At 37.5% G+C, this 18913-nt stretch overlaps 1 protein-coding gene and 1 non-coding gene across 2 annotated transcripts; both read left to right on the forward strand.

Moving 5' to 3' along the window:
* The first annotated feature begins 10461 nt into the window (after positions 1-10461).
* LOC129445547 (small nucleolar RNA U3) lies at positions 10462-10676 on the forward strand. The gene has a single exon (XR_008644816.2). It is a non-coding gene; the product is annotated as a small nucleolar RNA U3 (small nucleolar RNA).
* Positions 10677-11533: 857 nt separating this feature from the next.
* Positions 11534-18533, forward strand: frg1 (FSHD region gene 1). Its single transcript, XM_055205706.2, has 9 exons — positions 11534-11722; positions 11862-11929; positions 12080-12202; positions 13287-13344; positions 14581-14695; positions 14780-14884; positions 15541-15632; positions 16643-16753; positions 18342-18533. Exons 1-9 carry the CDS (start codon positions 11661-11663, stop codon positions 18376-18378), a joined length of 771 nt encoding a protein of 256 aa, XP_055061681.1. The 5' UTR covers positions 11534-11660; the 3' UTR covers positions 18379-18533.
* Positions 18534-18913: the final 380 nt, after the last annotated feature.

The raw sequence follows: 18913 nt of genomic DNA on the forward strand, positions 1-18913 counted from the left end.
GCATCGCGCCCAAAAATAAACAAAATGTTTCAATATTTTCCTATTTAAAACTTGACTCTTTTGTAGTAACATCGTGTACCAAGACCAACGGAAAATTAAAAGTTGCAATTTTCTAGGCAGATATGGCTAGGAACTATACTCTCATTCTGATGTAATAATCCGTAACATGGCTGCAGGAGGCGCAATGATATTACGCAGCCGCCGAAAATAGTCCCTTTATATCTTTCAATAGCAGGGGACTATTTTTGGGCACTACATAATATCATTGCGCCTGCTGCAGCCATGTTACGGCAGTAAAGTCCTTGATTATCATGCCAGAATGAGAGTACAGTTCCCAGCCATATCGGCCTAGAAAATCACAACTTTTACCACCGTCGGCCTTAGTACACGATGTAACTACAGAAGAGTCAAGTTTTAAATAGGAAAAATATCGAAACTCTTTATTTATTTTTTTAGGCGCAATGCTAATGGTCTAATCAGATTCAATGGATTGTGTTAAGCTATGCTAAATGTGACAGTGACTGGTCCCAGTATAGTTCACGAAAAGCAGGGCTCCTGCGGGAGCAGAGAAAATGGCACCGCTGCAGCAATGGAGAACAGATCTCCTGCGGGAGATGGTAAAAACACCACTACTGCGGCAGTGGATTTTAGTAAAAAGCTGGCTCCTGCGGGAGCAGAGGGAAAATCAATGCTGTGGCAGTGGAGAGAGTCTTATAGTTTGTGTTGTCCTGGAGCTGGTGGGATCCGCTGATGAGGGTTGATTGGGTTTCTCTGATGTGGGAGCGGTTTGATGTGAGAGTAGAGGAAACATCACTGCTGTAGTGGTGGAGAAATTGTGGAAGGGAGGGCTCCTGCGGGAGCAGAGGGAAACCACTTCCATGGCAGTGGGGGTTAGTAGAGTTCATGGAAAAAAGGGGGGGCTCCTGCGGGAGCAGAGAAATGACACTGCTGCGGCAGTGGATAAAGTCTAATAGTTTATACAGTTTGGAGCTGGTGGGATCCGTTGATGAAGGTTTGTTGGGTTTCTCTGATGTGGGAGCGGTTTGATGTTAGAGCAGAGGAAAACATCACTGCTGTGGCGGTGGAGAAATTGTGGAAGGGAGGGCTCCTGCGGGAGCAGAGGGAAACCACTTCCATAGCAGTGGAGGTTAGTAGAGTGCAGAAAAAAGGGGGGGCTCCTGCGGGAGCAGAGGAAACATCACTGCTGCGGCAGTGGATAAAGTCTGATAGTTTATGTGGTCTTGGAGCTGGTGGGATGGAGTTGGTGGGATCCGCTGATGAAGGTTCATTGAGCTTCTCTGATGTTGGAGCGATTTAATCGAATGTAGGTTTTGGAGAAGAGGTCTGCTATGAGTAGGACAGATTTAAGGTGTTTTGGAACCGGAAGCGTGTAACCTGGCGATTTGAGTCAGGGTTTGATGGGTTTGATGTGGATCTAGCCTGGGAGTCGCTGGAATGTAGATATGCTAGGAGAGTCTGATATGGTTGAATTGGTGTTTGGAAGTTGAAGATGTAAATGGAATGGCCTTTTCTCACTTGGTCTGTCTTGCTTTGTTTGATGGAATAAGAAATGGTATCGTTGTCCGGAAGTGACAGATCTGAAAACTGTTGGGTGATTATTTGGATTGAAGTTGCAAGTGATGGCCAGAATGAACATTGCGTAGAGTATAAGGGTAGTGTTGGTGGACTGGAAATCTCGACAAAGGGTGGAGATGCATATGGTGAGTATTTCTAAGGTTACTGGCTGTCTTGCATCAGGACGGGTGGGTTCTTTGGATTCCTAACGAGCGTGGATGTCTGGGTGCCTGCTATTACTGGAGAGGGTGAGCCGAAAAAGAAGTTTGTGGAAAATTTTGGATTCCACTTAGGTATCCTTTAATGGAGCTGGCTTTGAGGTTCTTGTGGTGATTGAGGTAGGATATGAATGAGATGGTGAGTAGGGACAAAATCAGGAAAACAGGTTGTAAGAAGAGTAGAAGGTCTTGAAGCTCTTTCAAGGGGTTGGGTAGGTTTGTAGGATTCTGGGGGATACAGCTTGGAGGATGGTATCTAAAGAGGCATTTGAGGTGGGGGTTTCAAGTGAAAATGCACTGGTTCCAATTTCCTTGGCTAATTCAGAATTTCAATTTTTACTTTAATTGTGACATGCTGATACATGCTTTGGCCGATTTCAATTTTATTTCTAAAAACTATGATTGATGGCAATAGGCTACAAACAAAATTCGCTTCTTTAATAGAACATTATTTATCAATAAATAATTTATTTAAAATTGCACTTTCATCCATGTTGAATTAAATGACATGATCCTTTATTTGAAAAGATCTCAAATAAAGTGCTCGTAAGTTTAGTCAGGCTCAGTGACGTTATTTATCAGCCGCATTAAATGTCCAAATATCAGTTGGACGGCTGTGGTTAGAAGTATAGTTCTATAGTTAGTATAACATGTAGACTTGGGTAGATCATGCTTTTAAACAAATAAGAAAGCAGCATGCAGTGATTTCTATAACCGTAATCTAAATATAAACAAAGTCTGTTTCATGTCTTTTAGGTTGTAAACAGAATTGAAGCGCTGTTTTTGGAAAACTGAGCATAACAACGAGCTTTAAGACCCTGGGGAATCCCTGGAATGAGTGACGTAGAAGGAAACTTGCGAATGAAAGACGAATCTTGGATTTAAACAACAGAGAACTAAAACGTGACAACAAAAGCTTTAGATGTGATGCATGTAGTTTACAGCAATAATAGGAAATTAAATCGATCTGAACAGATTAATTTGTCTTGACATCATTTACTTTATTGTTGAGCCAACATAGTTCAGCGACGGATGTGCGACAAAGTTGCTATGTTTTCGGGAAATAGTCATGACAAGCCAGCTGGCCTCTCCAACTATCCACGGTATGGTGGTTTAGCAGCGCGTTATGCCGTTGCTCGGGAAAAGCACCCCAGAGCAGGGTACGCACACGAGCCAGCGGAACAACATCAATGTGTCAACTGCAGCGCGGGGCAGGAATCAATATGGGCTCGGGTTGTGTTCCTTATGTAAAACGATCGCGTTTCCCAGTATGGAATTAAATAAATGTAGCTGTTGGATAACAGGAGCTGCTTTCACTGCCAGTGTGCATGTGGCTTTGAAGTTATTTCTCGCGCAACCGGCAACATTATGTAAGTTACGAATTAATGTGTGCTGTATGTCATACCAGTTTGATTTATAATTATAAGAAAACAAGGGGGAAAAAAGTAGGGGCGTCTGGGCATGCTGCTAGCGGAGGTAGCCTCGTGCTCGAGCCCGATGGTGGAGACACAGGCAGGGGGAAAGGGTTAGAAATTAGACGGAAAGGTTTGTGAAAGCAGGGCTACAACACCGCTGGCGGAAACATGCTTGAGCTGGATGGGAAACCTGTATCGCTGGGATGTGTTGCATCGTGCAGTGCATGGCAGGCTGCTTTGCGAAAAATGATTGAGGCTTGGCGGCAGAATCTTGATCACAACCTGGACAGGCTGATGGCCTGCTGGTGCTGTCTGAATAAACCGCTCTTGCGAGGATGGAAAACCTTTTGGTGAGTAGAGATGTAGCTTTGTGATCTTTCCTTGTTTAGTTTGTGGCTTTGCGGCGGGGTGTGGATTTGTAGATGGAAGAGTTGGTTGGAGAGAGATATGAAGATTGTGGAACTTCTTAGAGAAGATGTTGGCGTTGGTTGATGTTTGTCTTAAGTTTAAGCAATGTTCAATTCCTGCTGAAACTATCGAGGAATGAGGGTGAGTTGGTTTCCAGTCTAAATAGGTTTCTGTTGATGCCAATCAGGTGGATACCTGATTACTGATTGTCAACAGCTGGTCGTAGTTGAGGTGATTAGGTTGATTATTTGAACGTGTTCCTCCCGAACTTTGTTAATAAAAACATCATGTAATAAACCCCGCCTCTCCATGTTATTCAATGGGACTTGAGACCAACTTAAAAAATGAATTACACTTCAACTATGTTTTTTCAGAAGCTGATTTCTGTAATTTACTGTAGGTTTTATCACGCTGATGTAAATTCAAATTTTTGTTTTTAAAATAAATTTGTGATTAGGTAGTTATTTAATGATTTAAAAATGGTGGTGTCACGTCATGATTGACACCTGTGATATCGTGTGATATGCGCATTCTGCGAGAGCGAAGGCCGGGTCTTGATTTCGCGGCTTTATTCCTGCTCACTACTGCGCAGGACTGGTCCCGAAATTGCTACGGCGCAGACTCAAGACCCAAGATGTCAGCACTGTATCGGGACATTGGCGGCTTCACTTTTCACCAATGGAAGAGAGCGAACAGGCATCGTCCATCTTTTTTACAGTCTATGGTACAACACAATAAAATGTTTTACCTTTTGGGGTGCAATATTATACCCTAGGGGCATATTGTGTAACTTAGGAAACAAGTTAAACTTTGTAACAGTTAAATTAGGGGTACAAAACAGTTAACTGTACCTTTAAAGGTACACAAGATCCTTAAGGTACAGTAGCCTACCCAAAAAGGTATAACATTGTGTTATGTTTAGTATACCTAAAAAGGGTTCTTAGCGAGAAAAAAAGGTTTTTTTCTAACAGTATGATTTAGAGATGCCAAAATGTCTTTTAGCCATTTCTCACCATAAATATATAGCCATGGATGCTGGAATGGCGTTGACAAACTTTGCATTTGTCATGTAATTTGTCAGTAAAACTTAAAGCACAGTTCATCTCCTGACTGCCTCAGCTCACAGCTTAATCACAGGTCCAGCATCATGAGAAACGATCATGCTTAACCTCACCAAATGTAACATCATACTCTGAATCTAGCCTAAGGCTGAGGGTGGAACTTCAGAGATACGCTTACACAGAAAAGAGGCCGTCGTGCACATATCAACATACACATCAAAGCCGGCAACAAGACGTACAAACTCAGATGATTGTAGAGGTGGGTTGATTTGATGGAGTCAGTCAAAGGTGAGAGAAAGATTGACATGCAGAGAAAAAACAGCAAGCTCTCAGACCTACATGATAAGCTTACACCTCCGTGCAGAGAGTCAAAAGATCACCTGCTCCTCTCTGTCACTCACTCCGATTCGGCTGAACTCATTTCTCATTAACACAGCCTCACCCAGGAAGGCACAAAGACCCCGAGCTACCCAGCAGCTCCTGTCTGCCAGCCCCAAAAAATCACTAAGTGTCTGCCACAGCGAGTGTGATTGTGGTCCCATTAGCAGCTGCATTCTCTGGTTCTGCATGGTCTCTCGCTCTGCCTCTCGCCTCCTCTGTCAGTCACTGTCAAATATTGGAACGCGTTGTTCCCCCCCAGAGGTTTTTTCGGAAAGAGAGACTGCCGGAATCTCGCGCACTGCAATTTTCTGTAACACTTCGGGGGGCAGCGTTATTTTCCTCCCTGCTTCTCAACAGAGAAACAGTACAGTACAGGCAACCACACATCATGAGGTGTGCAACTATAACACCGCCTCAGCGTGCAGAGAAATTGAGACTTACAAAGAAGGTACATATGCGGAGCCAAAGTGGACATGTCAGTCACCCAAAATCTTGCAAGCAAAATTGTAACTTTTAGTAAGCGTGTTCGAATTTCACATTTTTAAAGTTGCTTTTCTATTAACATGTTGAGTATTGCATGCATGATGCATCTCCACATCCATCTGCTTTAAAGCACAGCTGCAAAACCGCAAGCAGATATATATAAATAAATAAATAAATAAAGCAAACAAAAACCTATTTATGCACACAGAACATTCAATTATATCAGTATGTGTGTTCCCTAGAATCAAACCCGTGTGTTGCTGATGCAATGCTCTTCCAGTTGAGCTACAGGGATAGCGGAGCACCTTGCCCATTTATTACATTTTCATAAGGTGTAAGATTAAAATTTAAGTACACCTGGTGTAGGTTAGAGAGGGGATGATTCCAAAGTGTGTCATTCTGCAAAATCACATGTGGAGCTAAATTAATAACGATCACCTTAATTTGGTCCAGTGCCCAATTATTGCCCTGCATGGTCAAAACCAGCGACGGCATGTTCTGGATCATGAACAAGTCCGTTTTATTCATTTTAGTTTAGTTCTTAATTGAACAGCTGTCTTTTAGTTGATTTTGATTATTCTGGTTAAGAATAACAGCTGGCTTCAGAGTTGACATTCATGGCAAAGATAAAACCCATTTTTCCCACTTACACTTGTAATTATATTTGGTGCGTTGATGTGTTTAATCGTGTTTGGCTCAGCTGAATCATTAAATGAAGTTTACTTTATGAAATATTTGCTATATACTCAAGCAGCACTCACTTACTAATATTTGGTATACTGTGAGAATAAAGATTCAATTTTATTCAAGGAGTTGAAAAGACCTACTAGGAGAAAAACCCTCCTGTTTTTTTTAGTCAGGAGGGAAAAAATCCCAGGATGAAAAAACCTTGAGAGAAAGCCAGACACAGCTGATTCTATACAGGATATACTATATTAGATACTTTTTATAACATTTTATGGGAAATAAAAAATTTTAAATTATATAGATATACACGGATAAGTAGATTAAACGGGGGCAGCCGGTGGTCGTTGGTCAGACATTGGCAGGGCATCGCGTTGAAGGAAGGCCAGTAGATCAATGGTGTGATGACCTTCATGTCAACAGGAACTGGGTCTGTTTGTCTCATTGTCCTTGGGATCCAGGACGAGACAGGGAGAAAGAAATAAAATCTTATTAGCGTAGGGGGTGTTCGCATGTAATGAAAGTGTCATACAGTATTGTGGTGTAATATCCGCTCCGTTCCAGACAGGCTACCTATTGCGGCATAAGTATATTACCCAGACGAGCTATGTAAATGCTTTTTTTCCAGGCACACGCTAACTATTGCGGGATAAGTACATTTATTAGACAAATTATGTAAATGCTTTGTTAAAGAAAAATGTCTATAGACTTAAATTGATCGACTGTGTCAGTTTCTTGAACGTTTTTTGTAAATCAGAGCTTAGGGGCCAAGTAGGAAAAGGATCAAAATACAAAAGATACAAAAGCTTTAGGGATGGCTGTAGCCTTCTCAAAATAGGTCCTAATATGCACCATTTAGGTACATTGATGTACCAAAATGTACCTATAAGCTGTATAAGGTACTCATAATGCATCTTTTAGGTACAAGGGTGATAGCTTTTGAACCTTTATTTCGAAAAAGTATAGTAGACAGTGGTCAATCGGGACGTACAAAGGCAGTATGTGGATCAAATCAATGACTTTTGGATTGCTTGTGCAATGTTGTACCACTTGAGCTACAGGAACCGTCAGCATCAGCCACACTGAAAGTCAAGCACACTAATAAGAAGACTATGAATGCCACAACCTCAGCATCAGCTGCAAGTAAATGCCTCTTGAGGTTTGATACTGCACAGTTCACACCAGCTGGAGTCCTAATTTTATCAATTATGTTTGGTGATGTTAGTGGCGCAGAAATGTCACACTTGAGCTGTAAGAGGCTTGACTTGAATAACCTGATCTTTACTTGTTTGCAATCATACATCATCACCAGTTCTGTTGCGCTAGGCACTGTATCATAGTTTATATTAGTTTAAAAGTCAGACTAATCACTTTCTATCTATAACCAAAAACTTGACTGATGAGTCGCAACATGGGAGGAAATGAAAGGCCAAGCTCATAAAACTATATATTAAGCCATTCCTCCTTTCTCTCTCTCTCTATCTCTCCCTCTCCCTCGCTCTCTCTTCCTCCAATTGCTTTGTGTCTCATACAACGAGGATGCTTGCTAAGGATGATAAATTCTGTATTGCACTTGAGAGGCAGAGGTAATGGGCCACGCCAAACACAGGACAAAAGGTTTTCAACAAGGACAGGGGAAAGACACCCAACACAGACACAAACATCCCATTAAAACACCCTTATTTAGTCTTATCATTTATGATTATGTGTTTCTACAGCTGCTGTCTTTCCTCAACAATTTTGCAAACATAATATTTAGTATTTAATGTAGCATTTAATTTAAAAGCTTCCTTCCCAGAAGAAACCCCCGAATGCATTACTTTTTGGCAGGTATTTTTATGTGTATTTTTAAAAGCATATTTAAAAGGTGCGTGCATGCATGCATATCTGGCATCAATTAAGGTTTTGCATGGCCACACATGCAAGTTCTCTGTCGCTCCTGCTTGTGTTTAAAAGTCTGTCCTGAATGCCTCTGTTTGTTTTATTTCCTGTCAGCGTGCAATTTATTGCATTCAGTGTCTAGATTCTCAGCGGGCCACTCTTTAATGATTGTCATTAGTGGTGGGTTGATCTTCTGGGGACCGTTCCTCTCCAACTGATTTTAGTGGATAGATTCAATAAACCTTTAAAATCCAGAACCGGAGGAAATGTGAAGATGGCGAAGGGAAGTGTGTGTGTTATTACAGCGACCTGGTGAGGTTTAAAATAAGAGACTTTGCCATATTCAGGGTTATTTTGGTTTAAATGGTGGGTCGTTCATGGTAGACATTATGTCTGGAGAGAAAAGTGCTCTCTCTTACTCCCTGTATCTCTTTTTCTCCTTTTCTCCCCCTCTCTTTTAACTGCTAATAACCAATCTGGCAAAACTCTGACACACCCTGTGGTTTTAAAACCATGATAGGATCAACATTGCAATGCACACAGATATTATAGGTTTGTTTTAAAAGACATCTGATAGACTTCCATTGTATTGCTGCTGGGCTAATACTAATTTGAACAATATATAAGCAGTTATGGGTGACCAGGTATGATTGTAACACTTTTTGCACCTGTAACTTATAGAGTTTTCAAGCTATAGAGGGGTCAAACTTTTATACAAAGTATCCACATTTGGTCACTACAAAATGTTACCTTTTACATGGTTACCATTATGGTTACAACAAGAGGTGTCTTATTCTTGCACAGGTTATAAGACACCTCGGTGATGTCAAATATAGGACAAACCGCAACTACAGTGCCACCTAGTGGTAATCCATAAAATGAACTCTTAAATTCATATTAAACAACTGCATTTTTGTTAAGATTTTAGGTTTAAGCTTAAGTCTCTCCTGTTTCTTTTTTCATACCTGCAGGGATACAAGGCTATAGAGCATGTCCCTTCCTTTAGGTCATGTCTGAAAAAGGAAATGGCTGGCAGATAAGTAACCCTGAGCAAAGCCTTCAATGCATATTTGTGGTAATGCATTTCTCTTTAGTTTAAGAAAATGTCATTTGTAGCCAGTTAATGAATGCATTATTATCACCACATGCAATCATTTGCTTAATGATAATTAGAATGTTTTTAATTGATTAAAGAAGATACTTGTTGACTTTAACAGTTAATAATTTATTTAATGTCTGTTGATTTAAAGGTGATGATGTCATAATTAATCAGTAAGTATGACTATTTGGATTAAATTAGGTCTATTTAGTTTCTTTTTTCACCAGGTGAATGAAAGACGTGGCTTTCCTTTCTTAGAAAGAAAAATGAAAGGTTTTAGAAAGAAGGCATAGTGCATCCAGAGCTACCTCTTCTGATATTGAATCCTGTGGAGATTGTGTTCCTGTGACAACCATTCTTCACTGCATGTAGTACCACTGTATATCTTTGCTTGATTAAAATTTAGTTCTTCTGTAATCTTATATATTCTTGTCTGCATGCAACCTAGGGATAATATATTTGCCTTGTAAGTGAATTGTGAGATTTGCACATGAGTAGTTGCCCGCAGGTAGAAGAGATCACATTCTATTTTTTTTATTTTAGCTTATTTTATAATAAATTACAAATAAAAAGTGTAAATGTTAAGGTTATCTATCAACATGTTTATTGGATCATACTATGTAAAAAAAGAGATAAGATTACGGCATCATGTGATAAAGTGTGTTGATTCATTTTGATTAATCTTGATATTTTTTACACAAATGAAATGTTGCACAAGATACTGTTGTCTTACAAGAGTTAATCTAAAGCAAATAACAGCTTACCAAGTTTGTAACTCTTGACAAATAAATTGCCTCAATCGGAAATTCTGTCAAACCACTGAAGTTTATTAATGAAATGTTTTATTATGTTTTATAAAATATTGCTTTGTTATAGTGATTTAAATAAAAGTTGATTGTCTGTGGAAGCCAAAGAAAAGATTAAGTGGATATATAGGTCTTATACATTTTTTTATTAAAATTGTTCATGAAATGGTTTCCATTTCTTAATACCACAACAGATAATAGATTGCTGGCTATTATTTTTGTAACAATTTGTTAAAATATGACAGTACAACAGACAACAGTTATTAAAAAAAAGAGTCGGATTCACAGCGCCTCTTTAGAATCGCGATAGCGATACTTTGATGTCATACTGCGATCGGTCTGCGCAGCTCTGCTTGATGACGTACATCCATACTTTCACTTCAGTCAACTACCGTCTATGAGACTCTGAGTGCGAGAATAGGCTCTAGCTGGTTTGTGAAGTGAAAAGTTAAGACTATACTTTCAGGGATCATTTCTATAGTTTTTAACTAGGAAATGTGTTTCGAAAGTGTTGCGTCTCCCAGACTACGATGAAGAGTATCGAAACTCCTTTCTGAGCGTGATTCGGATATGAAGTAATGATTTGGTTCATACGCTTTATATTATTGATGAACGTTCAACGTTACATATGGTGACGTGGAGGAAAGGGGTTTGATCAGAGTAGCTTGGTATTAAAAGTTAATAATAGAGTCATGCTGAATACTAAAGCAAAGTATGTTAAGTATAAGCTATTTATAAAAGCTATCGGTTCAATGATGCTCTACAATTTACCAATTTATAGACATGTGTATAAACTTATTTAGTATACGTTCTTAGAGGTTTGTGGGTATGAATTCCTTATTTAAAGTGAAATGCAGTAATTTTCTGGTTCAATGAAGTAAATTCTTCTTTTCCGCGATTCCTAAAGATAAAAAAAAGTAGGGTTTAGTTTAAGCCTAAGGAAATACAGCAAGTGTCGTGATGTGTGTAGTTTATAATCATTAGACAGCACGTGCTTGTGTTTTTGATTCTCGAGGTATAACTTACATTTTCACGTTTTATACATTGTGGATACTTTGTTTATTTGTTTAATTTGAAATTGCAAGTGAAGAATCCACCACAATATGTCTGAGAAACTACAATTGAATCTAATGTAAGTTCAATTGTTTGATCAGTAGTTTAATAATACACAGAATATAGTTTGGATAAAAAATGTACCTCAAAATTAGTTTTTTTGTCTATAAAATTGGCATATGACTAATGAATCGCAATAATAATGTATTTATTCGGTGTATGGTCACTCTCGCAATGATTTGTGGGTAATATAATCTATTAGCGCATTATATCACCACAAACAGTAGACCATCCTAGTACTTATGCAGTAGACCATACTAAAACCTTATAGATACGTATTTCAACGTCCTGCTATTTGGCACAGCCTCATTTCTAATACTATTTAATATGACAGATGCGTTACACTAAAGTTCATCACACTTAATTTACAGTACCTTTTCTGACCTTTGGGTGTCGCACTTCTTTCCAGACTAAAGTGCAACGCAGTGAGCCACTCGGCCACCGTACAAAGGCGCTCTCGTCTCGTGTTGCAGGAAGTGATTGCTCTGCTGTGAATAACAACATACGATTACAAACACGAGCGCTTTTGTATTATCATGGCTGAGTATTCACATGTGAAGTCCACCAAACTGGTTCTAAAAGGATTGAACGACAAGAAGTAAGTCTTTTTTCCACCCTAACGTCTTTATCGGTTGCTAACGTATCATTAATGTTGGGGCACTGCCCCCGGTTAATTCACTGCCGTTACATCACGCCTGATATTTTTGTTGTTCTGATCAATTGTCTGTGGTTTGCAGAAAGAAGAAAAAGAACAAGGACAAAAAGAGAAAACGAGAAGATGGAGAAGACAAGCCAGACATTGTTGGTGTGTGTTTCTATGTTTATATAAACCATACATTGTTATTTATTTTTCATTTCGATGTTAAATGTTAGATCTTTGCTATTGTAATATTTGTGAGGGATGCGTAATAAGAAATGTATTAGATGAGCTTCTAAAGCCTTTGTCTCTTTTTAGGAGGATGGTGGGCAGTGAAGAGTTTAGGTGAAATCACAGGCACCGTGGCCATTGAGATGCACAACAACTCTTACGTTCATGCACTGGACACAGGACTTTTCACAGTAGGAGCTCCACATAAAGGTGCGGATAGAGACAACAAGACTTCATGACATCACCTACTCCAAATCCAAAAAAGATAAAACAACTAAAAATCTATTTTTTAGTTATGCCACACTTGGGTCGAAATTGTGAATGTTAGGGGGGCTTCAAATATTGTTGTGGCCTTGAAGTCCAAAAGCTTGATATCCACTGAACTAAAGCCTTATTTAATTTCATATTTTGATGTTTATCTTACTCAAGTAAATTCATTATCTTCAGGGGAAAAGCAAGTCGTGTGCAATTATACCGTGTTGTAATTTTTCAGGTAGTGTGGCTTTTATATTGTCTTTTAAATTGAAAAGGTTCCTCTAATGGTGCGAAACAAATAAGTCTCTGAAGTAGAGGCTAAAGGTGTTGCTTTTTCTGTGTCCCTCTCAGTATGGAGGGATTTAAAAACCTGACTAATGTTATGCGTCGTCAGCCTCCATTACCATAGTCGTTCAAGCAGTGCACAGAGCAATTTCATAGTTCAGTTACTTAAAGGGGGTGTTTACGATTGTTTTCTCAGCCTTATTTTCTACTTTGCGCTGACCGTTGGGATCCATAGGCATGTATCAATTAATCATTTTAGAAGTGCCATGGAATTTGCACACGCTCCCTAAAATCAATTTAGTTTATTTGTGAGACTTTGTGGCAGATTTAAAAATGTAAAAAGACACTCTGTTTGACCGGAAATGATTTTTTATCATTTAAATGCCTTTCATCATGTTTGCTAAGGAAAATTTTAACTTCCAGATTTAATCTTCTCTTTACTTTTCACTCATTGTATGTATCACAACTAGATGCTACTACAGTGCTTATCAACTAAAATGTTGGTAAGTCTACTTATATGGGCTCTGTAATTTATACCCTTTTTTGTACATTTTGATACATGGTTTCCTAACTGAACTGCAGTATTATTTTACATTACTGTGATTCTGTAAAGCCTTGTTGGCATTGAAAAAATGCAGTTATAAATGTATATTAGTCAGTAGTACTCTGAATCGTCCTGTTAAATGAGAAACATGAATCGTACATGCAGTTCCCATAAAAATTTGCTGTTTTTATAACTTTCTTCTCTTTGCAGAGGATGAAGGCCCAGATCCACCCGAACAGTTCACTGCAGTCAGACTTTCAGACTCCAGGTAACAAGCAACTTAAATTTTTTCTCCCAATATTGGGTCTCATTCACTTAGCATGCGTATGCACAAATTTGTGCGTGAGATGTGCGTACGGATGTCTTCACGAACAAATCATGATTAAACAAGAACTTTCGTATCAAAATGTCTTCTAAATGTACGCAAAAATTCAAGAAAACCTAAAACCACAATTATAGCCAAATGCTAGGCTATAATTATAATGTTTACATGATTTTATTTTATGTTATAATATTTTCTGTATTATATATTATTAAACATAATCTATATTATTATTATTATTATTATTATATACAATATATTATATATTATTATAGCCTACTTATTATTTCTAAACATAAAGAAGTATGTAAGGACAAATCTTCACGCTTTCCTTCCTCACTTTTTAAATCTCTAGGGCTATATGAAAGCATCTGCTTAATGCCTAATGTAGCCTAAACGTCATGTAAATGTAATGAGAAGTCCAAACGTCAATCATTTGATCTCCTGTCTGTTTTATTTTCGTTACAGATGCACGTCTCTGTCGTATTAATTAAATGTCATATTTGTTAAAGCAAATTAGGCGGAAATTCGTGAGAAGTTCAAATGTGTGTATAAATATGAAAAATGTACGCAATTATTAGTGAATGAGACCCATTATTTTCTGTAAGTCTAGTATATTTATTTCATGTCACCTTTGTCCCTCATTCTCTTTTTTAGGGTTTTAGGGAATCCAATAATTTTTCATATGCAAAATATGTGATTAATGTATACAACCCCTAATGTTTGCATGGATGGATTTATTTGAACTCATTTGCGCCTGATGCTGCATGCCGAAACATTACATCTACCGCCGGTTACTTTTATTTCATGTTTCTAAAGTGCTACAGAGGATTAGATATTAAGTTTTTGGTAGACAAAGACAATTCTTAGTATTTTTTCTGAAAACCCTCAGGAGATAAGGGTATTTATCCTAGAATAACATAGTTTTTAGGCGTTTTAGGAGTAAATGGGTTAAGCAATGTTATTATAGAAGTGGAACTACTAAACTAAGCGACTCATTTTGGAACATATTAAAAGAATGTGAGAGTAATATAAGAGGTCAGTTTTTATTTTTACCCATCTGTGACTCCAAATATAAACAGTCAACAAAACATGAAGGTTGTATACAAACCATATTATTCTGGCGGGTATTGTAGTTGTTTAGTTCATGTGACTAACCTGTCTTGTTTTTTTGGTGCGTAGGATAGCACTAAAATCGGGTTACGGGAAGTATCTGGGGATAAACTCAGAAGGCATTGTGATTGGTCGATCAGACGCCATCGGCTCCAGGGAGCAGTGGGAGCCAGTGTTTCAGGATGGTAAGGCAATTCACATGCTACTGTCAAAACAGGTGTTGTTAAATAATCTTTTAGTATCTTCATTTCATATTCTTTATTCTTAGGGTAAAACGGCTTTGCTTGCTGCAAACAGCGGCTTCATCTCGTACAGCGAAAATGGAGACATAGTGGCCAAAAATAAGGCAGCTGGAGATGAGGAGATGATCAAGGTGAGTTTCACTATGAAGGTACATGAAGAATTAAGTTAATTAAGTTTTAACTTGCCACAGTATTATTGCTCAGTTACATAGATATTAGGGTTGTCACAATGATTAAATAATCGTCTCATCGCGATTGTTTGACCCCATCGCAATGATTTCAGATCACCGCAATGATTGCACATCTCTCTAAAAACACAAGGGGGAGCTGTAGCGCCTGTATAAACGAGAAAGTATCAGATGGCGCTCCTTAACTGATGTGATACATTGCAAAGCCATTAAATACATGTATACTAATTGTACTAATATGACCTTAGTAGGATTGGCTACTATTTAATGCCTGTTTATTTTGATTGCATTTTTATTTTCAGTTATTTTTCAGACACGTTATTGTGTATTTCTTTAATATGAAGAATTTTCAGTTTTGAAAAATATATATGTGTGTGAAAAACAAGCAAAAAATGTATGAGAATTAAAAGTCAAAGCAATAAAGCAGATAATTAATTGTCATAATTGGCAAAGTCCTAAAACAGGCAATTAATTGTCGTAATCATCAGAATTTATTGAACAATTAACCGTCAGCCAAATTTCTTAATTGTGATCGCCCTAATAGATATTTTCTTGTTTTATAAAGGAAGGTAATGAACATGTTGATCTTTCATCCACAGATTCGTTCGTGTGCAGAGAAAGAAGTGAAGAAAAAGGATGATCTTGCAGATGAAGACAGGGGTGATGTCAAGAGCTGTGAGGTCAACTATGTGTGAGTGGCGACAGTTTGTCTTTCTTAAACAATGCTGAATTTGGATCTTCAGTTTAGTAAATAAAGAAGAATTAAAGGATTAGTCCATTTTCTTAAAAAAAAATCCAGATAATTTACTCACCACTATGTCATGTTGATGTTTTTCTTTGTTCAGTCGAGAAGTAATTATGTTTTTTTACGGAAAACATTTGAGGATTTTTCTCATTTTACTGGACCCCAACATGTAACACGTTTCAGTGGAGTTTCAAAGGACTCTAAACGATCCCAAACGAGGCATAAGGGTCTTATCTAGGGAAACTGTCGTCATTTTTGACAAGAAAAACAAAAATATGCACTTTTAAACCACAGCTTCTCCACCGCGACCTCACGCAATTGCATAATGCCATGGAAAGGTGACGTGTTATATGAAACGCACATTTGCGGACCATTTTAAACAATAAACTGACACAGACATTAATTAGTATCATTCCACATACAACAATGTCGGAACGGTCCTCTTTCTCCACACTTGTAAACACTGGGGCGTAGTTTCGCATACGTCATCCGTGACCTCTTGACGTGATGACGTATTATGTGAGGTCGCGCTGGCGCGTCACAGGATCGGAGAAATAAGAGAAGTTGTGGTTTAAAAGTGCTTTTTTTCTTGTCAAAAATGACAATTGTTTCGCTAGATAAGACCCTTATGCCTCGTTTGGGACTGTTTAGAGTCCTTTGAAACTGCAATAAAACTGTTACGTGTTGGGGTCCATTAAAATGAGAAAAATCCTGGAATGTTTTCCACACACAAAAAAAAACATTTCTTCTCGACTGAACAAAGAAAGACATCAACATTTTGGATGACATGGTGGTGAGTAAAGTATCTGAATTTTTTTAAGAAAATGGTACTAATCCTAAGATTGAGAACCTATTGCGGTGGGTTTTAAAATATGTTTCAATTCCGCTCCTGGGATTTGTTTGCCCAGAGATGGGTTATTTTTAGTTTTTAATGTTTGTATTGTATGTGTCTGCAGAAAGAAATTTCAGAGTTTTCAGGATCGTAAGCTGAGGGTGAATGAGGAGGACGGCAAGGTGCTGAAACTAGCCAGAACAGATGGTAAATTTCACGAAGCACTGCTGGATAGGTAAGACCCCTGATACCTTTTTGTGGAAAATAAAACTATGCTAGCTTTGAACTTGCGCTGAATAATACATTATTTTACTCTGGTGATTAAAGGTAATCTTTGGTAAAAGTTAGCAGAACATTTCAAGAGGGTCTAGCTGCAGCACTTGCACTCTGAGACACATCCTCTTTCTGGCAGTGGCGTCACTTTTGCGGACCATTTTCAACATTAAATTGACACAAAAGACATTAAATAGTATCATTCCACATACAACAATGTTGGAACGTGTCCTCTTTCTCCACACTTGGGGCGGTAGTTTCACATACATCACGTGTGACCTTTTTGACGTGATGACGTATTATGTAAGGTCACGCTAGTGCGTCACACAACTGGTGCAAGACGAGTAGTTGGTGTTTAAAATTACATATTTTATTTTTCATGCTGAAAATGACAATAGATTTGCTAGATAAGACTCTTATGCCTCGGTTGGGATCGTTTAGAGCCCTTTAAAGCTGCGTTGAAACTGCAATTTTAAATTGCATTGAAACCGTAAACTGTTGTGGTCAAATAACGTCTATTAAATTGAAAAAAAATTTCTGCAATGTTTTTCTTAAAAATTGTAATTTCTTCTCGACTAAACAAAGAAAGACAATTTGAATAACATGGAGGTGAGTAAATTATCGGGATTTTTTAAGAAATTGGAGTAATCCTTCAATTATACTGGTTTATGTATTGTAGATTTGGTGTTTAAACATTAGGCTATTTCAAATGATTTATAAATTGCCAACCATGAAAACATTTTGTTACTATTTTAACAGAATACCGTATATACAGTCTTAAATTTCTTTATATTTCTTAGTTTATTTGTACATGTTTTTCCTCTTTTTGCAATGAAAGTAAAGATGATAGTGCTATTGATGTATTTATGGTGATGTATTGTTGTACTTAATTAAGTGAAATTACAATTAAATTAAGTTTTTAAATAAGCAAAATTAATATCATTCTTCTGTCCTGTTCTTACAGATGCACAAATCAATTTGATTACTTTCTGAAACCCCAACAGTGCACATCATGTTGCAGTATGTTTGGCTGTAGTTTAAGCCCCTGCCTTGAACCTATTGTAAACATAAAACAAAAATGTGCATTAGGTAAAACTATAATTTTGTATTGCTCTATAGATCTAACAACTTCTTTGTATCTTTTGATAATTATTAACTTTGCTGTAAGTCTTGAAAACTAAAATTATTCTTTTTTTAAATCCTGCGATAAACACAACGGAAAAAATTTTATGTTAAAAACAAGTTTCTTTGCTATGGTAAGTAAATTTCACATTTCTAGCATCCATTGGCAACACAAACACATTTTTAAAGATCTTTTTTGTCGATTGTAAAGTAGGCAGCAGGTCACGACTACATCACTGTCAGGAGTGTATATGTGTGAGAGTGCATGTCTGAGAATGCAAGTGCAACTGCTGCAGCAAGACCCTTGTCGAAAATTTGGATACATGTTCAGATCTGTAATTTAGATGTTTGATTCATAAAAAGTGGTTTATGAAACTTATCCAAAAATGTGCATGCATCTTTATTGAGGTTTTTTTTCTTCTTTGTAGGAGAGCCAAAATGAAAGCTGACCGATACTGCAAGTGAAACAGGAGATAACATTTTCTATTTCAGTATTATGATGTCTGCTTTTTTAAATAAACCTGTAAACTTTGCAAAATATTTTTTTTTAATAGTTGCTTTGATATGAGAGTATCTTTAACTGTGAATTTGGTTCATATTAAAGACTTATAAATCTAAAATAGTGTGTCCTCTATTTAGAAATGAAGAAAACTATCACAAACACAAAACTATCCAAAGCAGCTTAAAAATGAAGATTACCAATATACTGTCAAACGTTTTGTATGTGTGTGAATGTCGACCTAAAGTCGTGTAGGTGTATAAGATACATAATACAAGGTATTCTATAAGTGTGTAAGATACATTTTAATATCAATGTAGTTGTTTATGGTTTATTAGTGTTAGTTATGATTATTTATTTATATTTAATGTCACAGATATATTTTTATGAATGCTATAGATACCTTGTTTATCATTAAAATTGTCAAGCTTTATTGATCCTGTAAGTAGAACTTTTGCCTGTATTGACCTCAAATAAGTTTCACTTGCTTGTAAGTGGGAA

The sequence above is a fragment of the Misgurnus anguillicaudatus genome, chromosome 3 (assembly GCF_027580225.2).
Source record: "Misgurnus anguillicaudatus chromosome 3, ASM2758022v2, whole genome shotgun sequence".
NCBI lineage: Eukaryota > Metazoa > Chordata > Actinopteri > Cypriniformes > Cobitidae > Misgurnus > Misgurnus anguillicaudatus.